Source organism: Aquarana catesbeiana, linkage group LG06 (genome assembly GCF_042186555.1).
Source record: "Aquarana catesbeiana isolate 2022-GZ linkage group LG06, ASM4218655v1, whole genome shotgun sequence".
Lineage (NCBI taxonomy): Eukaryota > Metazoa > Chordata > Amphibia > Anura > Ranidae > Aquarana > Aquarana catesbeiana.
Window position 1 is genome coordinate 231499504 of NC_133329.1, and position 12790 is coordinate 231512293.

Here is a 12790-nt window from a genome sequence, read left to right on the forward strand (position 1 = left end):
AACGCCTTTTCGGCGTCTATTGACAGAAATAGGGTGGGGACTTTTCCACTTTTCAGTTTATGTGGTGGGAGTAATTTTCTTATTCCATCTCTTTTTGGGATAAACCCCATCTGATCTGCATGGACCCAATCAGGCATTAGTTCTTTTAACCACTTAAGTACTGGAAGAATTTACCCGCTTAATGACCAGGCCATTTTTTGCGATGCGGCACTGCGTCATTTTAACTTACAATTGCGCAGCCGCGCAACGCTGTACTCAAACAAAATTGATGTCCTTTTTTTCACACAAATAGAGCTTTCTTTTGGTGGTACTTGATCACCTCTGCGGTTTTTATTTTTTGCGCTATAAACAAAAAAAGAGTGACAATTTAAAAAAAAAACACACAATATTTTGTACTTTTTGCTATAATAAATATTCCAAAAAAACCCCAAAAAACTGATTTCTATATCAGTTTAGGCCGATATGTATTCTTCTACATATTTTTGGTAAAAAAATTGCAATAAGCGTATATTGATTAGTTTGCGCAAAAGTTATAGCGTCTACAAAATAAAGGATAGATTTAGATTTGGCTGACAGCTGATCACATGGTAAGGGGCCGGGACCGGCCCCTTACTCGGATCGGTGATCACCCGAGTCTCAGTGACTCAGTGATCACAGCGCGCTCGGCGCGCGCCCTGCAGGGCGTGTGCACAGGGGAGGCCGTCATATGACGGCCTCCCGGAAATTCAGGTCCACGCTGTGGCCGTCATTCGGCCATAGCGCAGATGTCAAGTGGTTAATGGCTGTGTGTTGAGTTATTTTGAGGGGACAGCAAATTTACACTGTTATACACTACTTTACATTGTAGCAAAGTGTCATTTCTTCAGTGTTGTCACATGAAAAGATATAATAAAAATAGTTACAAAAATGTGAAGGGTGTACTCACTTTTGTGAGATACTGTATATATATAATATATATATATATATATATATATATATATATATATATATATATATATATATTGTCATGTACCTGGTGGGTGAGCCTGACGTGTAGAGGAAGGCCTCTCGTACAGCTCCTACAGAGCCCCCGATAGTGGGACAGCAGGCTCAAGAGCATGGTGGGGTAAGAGTGCCTGTGATCAGTTCAGAAGTCTGTATCAGCAGTAGCCAGGAACTCGCAGCAGAAAGCCGGAACACAGCAGGTAGCAGGCAGGCGAGGTGGCAGATGGCTGGCGGACTTGGCAGGAGATAGGCAGAGATGCGGCACTGGAAGCAGGAGCTTGAAGCAGGCTGGACAGCCAGAAGCAGGGTCAGACAAGCTGGGTAGACAGCAGTCAGGCAGAAGCGGCAGGCAGAAGCGTAGTCGGGTCACAGGCAGGTCTTGGCAACAGACGGGCAAATCAGGCATAGACAGCAGGCAGAGGTGTAATCGGTCACAAGCAGGTTCGGCAACAGGTGCTGGGTAACAGGAACTGGAGACAGAGCATAGTCCATGGGAAGCCAAGGATCAGGGCAGGAAGCAGGCAGCGGTAGTCGGGAACAAGCCGGATTGGTAGCAGAAGTCAAACAGACAGGAATCAGGATTCAGGTAACGGTGTAGACCAAGCAGGAACCAGCCAGTGTTGAAGCTTCGTTTAAATAGACCGACTGGCGCCAGTTCTGGTAACAGGTGCGCACGTGCTAACTCGCGGTTGCGTTCGCACGCGCGTCTGCAGAAGCGCCCGTGGTCATTCTGGACATTCTTGGTTGGTGCCTGCGCACAGGTATGCGCCTAGAAATAACAGCTGTACTCTGCAGACGTCTTCCCTGACACTGCCCCCCCCCCTTACAGGCAGCCTCCGGATGCCCAGTTGGTTCTTCTTCTGAGGGTGGCTGCGGAAAAAGGCGCGGACCAAGTCTATAGTGTGCACATCCTGCTCAGGTTCCCAGGAGTCCTCCTCTGGCCCATAGCCCTTCCACTTTATCAGATATTGCAGACGACCCCTTCTCCTCCTGCAGTCTACAATTGCTTCCACCTCAAACTCCTCATCCCCACTGACGATCACTGGTTCAGGCGGTCTAGTCCCCCTATTAGGAAAGGGATCCAGCACTGTGGGTTTTAATAAAGATACATGGAACACTGGCTGTATCCTGAAGGAATCCAGTAAAGATAGTTCATAGGAAACATTGTTAATTCTCCTCTTTACAGGAAACGGTCCCAGAAACTTTGGAGCAAGCTTCTTTGATGGGCAAGCCAATCTCAGATTGGTTGTGGCCAACCAAACCTGGTCACCAGGCTGCAGGATCAGTTCTCCCCTCCTCCTTCTGTCGAAAGCCTTTTTATTATCTTCCTGCGCCTTGGTTACGGCTTCTTGCAACAATTTATTGTTAAGACTGAAGAAGTCTACCATATTCTGAATGGCTGGAACTGAGGACTCAGGGACAAGATCAGGCAAGAAGGTGGGATGGAAGCCATAGTTTGCGAAGAACGGAGACTGTTTAGTGGCTGACTGACAGGAGTTGTTATAAGAAAACTCGATATGTAATCCTTATATAATAAGGGTAAAAATTCACTCACACTTTTCAGCAGAATAAATCGCATATGGTAAGGTCAGTTGCATACAGCTAACAGCTGGGATCTCCTCACATGCCAACAGTGTACACACAGCACTGCTCGTCACTGGCTCCTCCCTAGGTCTTTCTTTCTTTGTTGTTTCATACTGCGGAAGTTCTTTGAAAGCCAGAAGCCAGCCCATGCTAATGAGCAGCTGAATATTTGAGCAAGCCAGCTATCACTAGGGATTACTCATTGAAACCTGTATATATTTATCAAATCACCAAAGACATTATATTTTTTCACAGCAGTATGCTGTCCTATTGAGATACCTGTGCACTGTGGTTCATCACATTAATATATCTCATCTTTTTTTTTCTCTTTTTAATTGTGTTCAATAATTTATTATCACATTGATATTTAGTTATAGGATTTTGTTATGGTGAAGGATGTTATGTTATTTATAATAGGCTCCATTTAATTATTTTGCACATGATTCACTGATTAATCATTGAGAGATCACACTGTGTTATATTGGGAGGTTAATATTAGCGCATTATACATTTTGAATATATACAACACTTTTTGTGTGATATCAGTTCACATACACAATAATTGCAGCTATATTATTTGGTCATCTTCTAGTATTTGTCACTTATTTATTTATTTACTAGTTCATATCAGCGCTTTAGTACACTTTTTGCTTTATAAGCAAACTCGGCTAATGGTAGGAGAGACACCCAGTCATCCTGGACAAAAGATGTGAAGCAATAGATATATTGCTCCAACGTTTGGTTAGTCCGTTCGGTTTGTCCGTTAGACTGTGGGTGGTATGCAGATGACATAGAGAGTTTGATCTTCAGGGTCTTACAGAGTGATTTCCAGAACCTGGACGTAAAATGGACCCCTTGGTCAGATATTATTATTATTATTATACAGGATTTATATAGCGCCAACAGTTTACGCAGTGCTTTACAATATAAAAGGGAGACAATACAGTTATAATACAATAAAATACAAGAGGATTAAGAGGGCCCTGCTCAGAAGAGCTTACAATCTAATAGATACGATATCAACAGGTACCCCATGGAGTCTCACAACTTCCCTGATGAACACTCGAGCCGTCTCTGCAGCAGATGGTGTACCCTTTATGGGTAAGTAGTGTGCCATCTTGGACAGGTGATCAACAATAAAAAAGATGGCCGTACAATCTTCAGAAGGTGGTAATTCTACTATAAAGTCCATAGAAATCTGTTGGGCACAGGCAGAGGTCTGAGCAAGCCCCATGCCCTGTTTCGGGTGCTCTTATTTCAGATACAGGTTCTGCATGCACCTACGTAGCTTTTACAGTCTTTTTCCAGATTAGCCACCAGAAAGTGCATTGCACCAGCTCTGTTGTCTTGCGAATCCCAAAATGCCCCGCTAAGGGATGATCATGGCAGAAACCCAACACCAGTTTCCGAACTCCTTCCGGAACAAAAACTCGGTCCCCCTTGCCTGAAGGGTATCCCCGATGGGAGCAGGGGTTACTGTGGATGCTTGTTTTAGTTGAGACACCAAGTCAGTTTGTAGTAATAGGAAGTTTCCTGCTGGCAAAATGGTGTCTGACACTGGCAAGTCCTTAGGATCTTCGAACAAAGGCGACAGCGCGTCAGGCTTGACATTCTTAGACCCAGGTCTGTAGGTTATATGAAACAGGAACCTTGAAAAGAAAAGTGCCCAATGGGCCTGTCGAGGTTTCAGCCACTTAGCCGTCCGTAAATACTAAAGGTTCTTATGATCCGTATATATCAATATTGGGTGTGCTGCCCACTCTAGCAAATACCTCCATTCCTCGAGGACAGCTTTTATGGCAAGAAGTTCACGATCGCCAACATCGTAGTTTCTCTCAGCAGGGGCGAGCTTCCGAGAGAAAAAGGCTACAGGGTGAATCAGATTCTTGAGACATTGGCGCAGGGACAAAACCCCTCCGACAGCACTCTCGGAAGCGTCTACCTCCAGAATGTAGGGTAGCACTGGATCTGGGTGGCTTAGTACGGGGTAGGGCTGGGGAAAAAATCAATTTAAATCTTGAATTGAGTTGAGAGGTCAAATCGATTCAAAATTTAAGCAAATCAATTTTTTTAGATTTTTTTTTTTCACCGCGCCGGTCCCGAGGCGCTGCGGGTATGAGTTTTTAGGCGAGGCCGCGGCTTTGGCCTAGTCCTCGGCTACGACCGGATGCCGCGGACTAGGCCGAAGCCGCGGCCTCGCCCAAAAACTCATGCCCGCAGCACCTCCGGACCAGCGCTGACACCGCGCCGGGCCTGAAGAGCTGCGGGCAAGGACTTTTTAGCTGAGGCCGCGGCTTCGGCCTAGTCCGCGAGGCCGGACGCCGCGGACTAGGCCGAAGCCGCGGCCTCGCCTAAAAGCTCATGCCCGCAGCGCCACGGGACCGGCGCAGTTTCCAAAGAAAAAAAAACCTCGATTTGAATCGTGAATCGAGTTTTTTTTAAGAGAATCGAAGATTTTTTTTTTTTAGAAAATCTCCCAGCCCTAGTACGGGGCAGACGTAAACAGTCCTTTAAGAGTCTCAAAGGCAACCTGGGCTTCGGGGGACCAGTGGAAACGGACACCCTGTTTGGTAAGTTGTGTGATGGGTGTGATTATAGCCGAAAAGTTCTTGATGAATCTGCGGTAAAAATTAGCAAACCCCACGAATCGCTGCATTCCCTTCTTATCAGTGGGAGCTGGCCAGGTCAGGATTGCTGAGACTTTCTGGGGATCCATCTCAATCCCACCGGTGGAGATGATTAATCCCAAGAACTGGATACTTCGCTGCTTAAACTCACACTTCTCTGACTTGGCATAGAGTCCATGTAAGCGGAGGCGGCAGAGAACATTCTTGACATGTTCGCGTTGACTTGCAAGAGAAGTGGAAAACACAAGTATGTTGTCTAAGTAAACGATAACAAAGATGTCTAGATAGTCCTTAAAGACGTCGTTAATAAAGTGCTGAAACGTAGCTGGCACATTACACAGACCAAAGGGCATGACGAGGTACTCGTAATGGCCAAAACGGGTGCGAAAGGCAGTCTTCCACTCATCTCCCCTCCGTATGCGGATAAGGTTGTAGGCTCGAAGCGAAGTCTTTGGAAAAGTTCTGAAACCAGGGGAAGGGGATAACGGTTCTTTACCGTAATTTTATTTAGTTCGCGATAATCTACGCATGGCCATAGAGAATGGTCCTTCTTCTTCACAAAGAATATTCCCGCCCCAGCAGGTGAAGTAGAGGGGCAGATGAACCCCTTTTGAAGACTCTCGTCAATATACTCCTTCAGAGCACCTAGTTCCTTTTCGGACAGAGGGAAGATCCGACCAAACGGAATTGCAGCCCCTGACAGGAGTTCGATGGGGTGATCGTAGGCTCTGTGTGGAGGTAGGGTGTTTGCCCCCCGCTTACTAAAAATGTCCAGATATTCATGATAGGCCTCAGGCACCCTTTGGTAAAGTTCAGTATCAATGTCCATACAAAGTAGCGCAGTGGGTGACATGATGGGCTCAGATAGACAGTGCTTCTGACAGTATGATGACTGGTACTTGATGCTGCCAGAGCTCCAATCAATCAGCGGGTTATGGCCAGAATGACAGGAAACAGAGGTGAGGAAATTGCGTCTAGACGTAAAAGTTCCTTGTGATTGGTAGGGGTAAAAGTCAACAATGGAGGGGTCTCCTTAGTCACAAGTCCAGACTTAACACAGGAGCCATCGGCCAGAAATACAGTAAGTCCCTGCTCCTTGGGTAGAAGAGGAATATGTTGTTGACCTGCGAATGCCAAGTCGATGAAGCAACTGCAGGCCCCGGAGTCCACAATTGCTGTTGTAGACACGCTTCTGCCTGGAAGCTGGAAGGTGATGGGAAGCGCCAGTTGAGCGGAAGTTGCTGGCAGGACTGACTGGGTAACTGAAGAAGCGGTGAGACATCTAAGTCCTTTAGTTGGGCAATTACGTACATAATGGCCGGCCCCTCCAGCGTCGTGACCGTTCTAAAAAGGAGAGTGACGGGCGGATTAGGCCAAGTCATGTGGACATCACTGTTGCCGGTTTGGAGGAAAGTAACTTAACAGATGTTGGCTGGGCCCGAACTGGAACTTTAGGCATCACCCATACAGGTTGAAATTGACCAGTTGACTTTTCTTGCCTGCGTTCTTGGAGACGATGGTCAATCTGAATGGATATGGAAATTAGGTCCTCTAGTGAACTCGGCACCCCCACACGAGCTAACTCATCCTTCAGGTCCTCCGCTAATCCCAGGCGGAACTGATGCCGCAATGCTGCGTTGTTCCAACCTGTGTCTGCACTCCAACATCTGAAGTCCGTAACATAGTCCTCGACCGCTCGGCGGCCTTGCTGGAGTGCATGGAGAGAAGACTCGGCAGTAGCAGTTTGTTGAGGGTCCTCATACAATCGGGACATAGCCTGGAAGAAGGAGGACATGGTATCAGGTTGTGCATTCCTTACTTCCAACAGACGATGAGCCCAGGTTTGGGGTTCACCCTGGAGCAAAGATATGATGAACCCCACTTGGTAGTCTCGGTAGAGAAAGTCCGTGGTTGAAGTGAAAAATAGAGCTGACAGGCATTGCGGAATGCTCTAAATCTGGACCGGTTGCCGGAGAACCTTTCGGGACAAGGCACCCGTGGCTCGGGGATGTCATCACTGTAGAAGAATCAGTACTGGACACTATCCGGGTTGACACAATTGCAGAAGATGCAGCCGCAGGAATGGCAGGATGAGGCAGGACCCGCACACATTCTTCAAGCTGAACAAACTTTTCCTGCAGGGTCTTGATTGCTTGTGTCAAGCCTGCAATGCTCTGGCAGACTCCAGATACGAGAGAGGTTTCTCCTGCAGGCTCAGTCATGGCTGCTTGGTACTGTCACGTACCTGGTGGGTGAGCGTAACTTGTAGAGGAAGGCCTCTCGTACAGCTCCGGCTTGAGAGCCCCTGATAGTGGGACAGCAGGCTCAGGAGCACAGTAGGGTAAGAGTGCCTGTGATCAGTCCAGAAGTCTGTATCAGCAGTAGCCAAGAACTCACAGCAGAAGGCCGGAACACAGCAGGTAGCAGGCAGGCGAGGTGGCAGATGGCTGGCGGACTTGGCAGGAGATAGGCAGAGATGTGCCACTGGAAGCAGGAGCTTGAAGCAGGCTGGACAGCCAGAAGTAGGGTCAGACAAGCCGGGTAGACAGCAGACAGGCAGATCAGGCAGAAGCGGCAGGCAGAAGCGTAGTCGGGTCACAGGCAGGTCTTGGCAACAGACGGGCAAATCAGGCATAGACAGCAGGCAGAGGCGTAATCGGGTCACAAGCAGGTTCGGCAACAGGTGCTAGGTAACAGGAACTAGAGACAGAGAATAGTCCGTGGGAAGCCAAGGGTCAGGGCAGGAAGCAGGCAGCGGTAGTCGGGAACAAGCCGAATTGGTAGCAGAAGTCAAACAGACAGGAATCAGGATTCAGGTAATGCTGTAGACCAAGCAGCAACCAGCCAGTGCTGAAGCTCTGTTTAAATAGACCGACTGGCGCCAGTTCTGGTAACAGGCACGCGCGCATACGCATCTGCAGAAGCGTCTGTGATCATTCTGGACATTCTTGGTTGGCGCCTGCGCACAGGTATGCTCCTAGAAACAACAGCTGTACTCTGCAGATGTCTTCCCTGAAGCTATGCCTTTCTGTCTATACAGAAGAAGGGCTGTGGAGACCATATGACCGGCATGTTACCCAACTCCTATGTGCATGTGGAGGGGGAGACAGCGCATCAGTCATTTAGGTCCCTTTTACCAGGATACCAAAGCAAATCTCCTTTGGATGGTTAAAGAAAAATTGAGTATTAGTGTCTTTACCCACCACCGGGAGGGGGCCAATCGACAACAGCACTCTGATTCACCTGATTTGAATGTAAATACCCTCAAATTAAAGCTGAAAGTCTGCAGTTAAAGCACATCTTGTTTGTTTCATTTCAAATCGATTGTGGTGGTGTATAGAGCCAAAAAGATTAGAATTGTGTCGATGTCCCAATATTTATGGACCTGACTGTAGCTAAAACTCGAGAAATCATAACTTTTATAGCAGTGGTCTCCAAACTGTGGCTCGGGGGCTGGATGTTGCCCTTTGCTTGCCTTTATCTGGCCCTTGGGGTACTATTCCACCATCTGACACCAATGATGGGGCACCATTACCCCTACTGACACGCTCAATGGGGCACTATTTTGCATTTTTAAACCAATGATGGGGCACTGATGTCGGGGCATTTTCTACACCTACTAGCCACAGTCCAGCCTCCCTAAAGCCTAAAGGGCAGTAAATTGGCCCTTTGCTTAGAAAGCCTGGATAACCCTGCTTTACAGTCTAGACTGGGAATGCTTGGCACAGACCACAATAATTGGCCGGAAGGTTCCGGTGGACTTATTTTATATTTTGTCTGGATTTGTGTTTATTATTGAGGTAGCAAGAGTAGTGTCCATGAAGATGAGTAGGCAAATAATGGCTGACTGTTGACTGAAATAATTATTTAAATTATTATTGTGTATCATATACAGTATATTATGCAAGATATTTATATATTGCCAACAATCTGTGCAGAGCTTTACAAAGTAAAAGGAAACATTACAGATACTGTGTAATTAAAAACAAGAGCATTAGGAGGGCCCTGCTCGTGAGAGCTTATAATCTAAAAAGGAGGGGAAAGTGATACATAAGATAACAACTGTGAGGGAGGAGCTAATGGAGAATGTAGAATTACAATTTTTAGGGGATGTAAAATAGGCTTCCCAGAAGAGATGAGTATTTAGGGATCGTCTAAAGACAAACAGATTAGGAAATAGCTGCACAGATTGGGGTGTGGAGTTACAGAAGACAGAGAAGCTCTGGAGGCAAGCATGAGAGAAAGTACAAAAGAGCTGGAGAGGGCGACGGCCACTGATCTGTTAGTAAGGTGGATGAGTCTAGTGACTAGCAGCATTCATGTTAGACTGAAGGAGGGATAGCCTGTGTAAAGGTAAGTCAAGAAAAATGTATTGGCAACAATGGAAGCAAGAGATCATCAGGGGGTGAATTAGTATCTTTGAGGTGTTGTTAAGAGGGGAGGGGTGAATTTTGTGCATGTTACAGAGATAAGTTGGCAAGATTGGATGTGTAACCTGAAGAAGAGGTCAAAGTCCAGGATTACACCTAGCACTCTTGCATTAGTGGAGGGACTGAAAGTTATGCTATTGATTTTGATGGAAGTGTCGAGTAGTAGACATGGAGGACAAGGAAAGACAACTTACCCTTACTGGAAACATTTATACAGAAGTATACACCATAAATCTGATACACGTAAATCGTCCCAGGTTTCATGTACATTGCAATATTTCTCTCTGTCCGCTTGCCACCTCTGGAATGTGAAGCTTCATCTTCACCTCCTAAATAGGACTCTGTCTCAACAATCTTGGCACGAAGTTCTGATCCATCTGGCAGCTTACGAACCAAAATCTAATAAACAAGAGTTGCAAACAAGGAAATAAATCTTACTCTGCAGAATAGTCTAAAGTAGAATTCAGTTAATTAGTTAGGCCAATTGGGGAGCCAGAAGGCTGGTGTCTTTCTTTAGGAGACAGAGAATATGTCTTTCTGCTAACAGAGAAGGCTCAAAACATTACACACCAGGTAGATTTTTTTTAGGTGAGTTGGATGCTTTGTTCTTGGGCTTGTTTAACCTGAGCTTTACTTCTAACACTAAGGAATAAAACTATTTCAGACAGACTTTGCAAAAAAACAAATAATATGTCAGCCAATACTACACTAATAAAGATCAAGGAGCAGATTCCATTTCTGATGAGTAAAATCTGTAAAAAGCTCTTCAAAAAGGGATACAACTGTCCTACTCGCACATTATAATTTTTCCAGGAAATGTAAGTGTGTGTTTTTCATAAACTATATTTAAAGCAGAACTTGGGGCAAATCATTTTTGTCATAGTTTTAATGCTGCTTTCCTACCTTTCTAGAATATGTAGTCCATTTTCTGATTGCCTCTGTAGTTTCTGAGAAACAGCCTGTGCATTTTTTAAATAATGGGGTTGATTCCCTGTGGTTTCCAGTTTGCAAGACCACAGGCTGCTGTGCCTTGCATTCCACTGGTCTTGCCACGTCCCTCCTGTAGTTCAGTTCAGCCAGCACTTCTTGCTAACTGCAGTGGGTAGACAGAGATACCCGGTCTGAACCTCCCACAGAGGCAGTGCTCCTCTCCTTCCATCACAAGCCCTGTTGGAGCTGACAAGTTCCCTCAAACCATTTAACCCCATACATGCTGGGCAATCACACAGGCAGACAGGGGGCACAGATCTCACTAGTGACAATGCGGATCAATGGAGACACAAAGGGGAGAGATAAAGTGTTTTGTAATCTTTCTGTATAAGCAGAGGAGAAGGGAGGAAGGAACTGGGCAGCTGTACAGACTTAACCCCATAGCTACCGGGGAGTAAGTGCCATTCACTTGGCATGATGTTCACATTCAAAATGTACAGGCCTAGTGTACCCTTCCACATTCACTGCAATTCCCAAAGCATGATGGGAAGTGTAGTTTCATTATACTGTACTGTAGAGAGAGAGGAGAGGATATGATGCAATCCCTGGTGTAACAGCCCTTCCTTGGCAGAATAGATGCTGCATTTTTTGAATTACAGAGATGACTGAAAATTCAATTAGATTTTTCTCTTCAATGGTAAGGAATTTCACAAATGTATTAACTGTTTAGTGTTTTGTGTAGGGGGGGTGTACTAATGGGGGATTTTTTGCCAATCCCAGAGTTATGCTTTAAAGGTAGAGTAGAATGTTTACATGTAAACATAATGGGGGGCATTTACCAAAACAGTTCTGCTAATCTGTTGAGCCTATTATTTTTAATGCAAGTTAAGGATAAATGTATTTTCTGTATCAAATTTTCATAATAAATTAGCCACTGTTGAAAATGAACATATATGTGTGTGTTTAAAAATTTGCAACAGTTCTAAGGTTAAATTAGGTTGTGAACCAAGTGTTCACAGTTGTGAACAACTGAGAAAATAGGTATAATGTGCTAGTGTGTAATGTGTAGTGCTATTTGTCTGCACTCCCATGCAAAACTAAATCTGTAGCTTTAGTTGCAATAGACCCAAAGATTAATGTTAACATTTCTGCATGCAAAATTACTTGATAAGCAAATGAGTTAATATAAGCCCCACAATTTATTAGCTCCAAATGCTTTTATTACAGCTGACTCAAGAAAAAGGATATCCATAAGACAGGTCGTTGCTACAATAAGGCAAATTACCAGCAACATAATATGATGGCTGGACTTTCACCAACAATCCAGCTTTTGAAATTCTTACACTATGAGTGTACATATCTACATTCATAGCGTATATTCCCATCGCCATTCTTATCTTGGAGCAAAATATACTATCTGCTAAAGAAAACAGGGATGCTAGCACATTTTCTTTTTATAGAGGTATTTAAGCTTCATCTTTATCACTTACTTCTTATAACTGTGGCTCAGGGCATGAACAGTGTGAGGCAAAGGGAGCCAATCAGTGCCTGGACTGAGCTGAAGGAAGGAGAAAGTAGAAAGAGAGAAGCTAGCTGCCACTCACCACAGTGACCTTATTCCGGTTATGAGCAAGCATTTCATTTTTTACTTTGCTAAAAAGTAAGGTGGTGGACTCCTTTAACCCTTTTGCTGCCAGAGACAGTTTTTCATTTTTTGCATATATAAAAAATAATTTTAGGCCTGAAGATTAGTTAACACCCTCAAACATTAATAAATAAGCAGCAAATTGGGACTTAAAATTAAGCATGTTCAATGTGGCCAGAAAATTAGTCAATAATACAAAAATATATATCTATATATATAAATATAATATATATATATATATATATATATATATAGTATTTACTTATAGTTGATTTTTGTATTTCACAGAAATTAAGCCCAAACAATCTACCATTGGGTTTTTTCCAACACCTGAACCTCCCCCTTGTACATCTATTAGTGTGGGACCATGTGTGTGTGTGCTCGACTCCCTGATAGGTCCAATTAGGGCCTCCTGGGTAGTTTAAGCACATATAACATCTCCATTTGGTGTCAGTCTGTCCGTATGGCAGCACCTCTCTCGCACACCTTGTAACAGCTATTGGATTTCTGTCTTCCCTGTTGTAGCAAGAGGTAATTTTCCCTTATCCATATGTTCAGTATCTTTGGGGTTGGGCTCCATTCCTTTTCTT

At 44.9% G+C, this 12790-nt stretch overlaps 1 protein-coding gene across 1 annotated transcript in view; it reads right to left on the minus strand.

Moving 5' to 3' along the window:
- MPG (N-methylpurine DNA glycosylase) overlaps positions 1-12790 on the minus strand; it is a 116022-nt gene that overhangs the window by 40190 nt on the left and 63042 nt on the right. The window contains exon 3 of the mRNA XM_073633038.1: positions 9820-10024. Coding sequence (XP_073489139.1) covers positions 9820-10024 — 205 coding nt within the window. The remainder of the gene's footprint in view (positions 1-9819; positions 10025-12790) is intronic.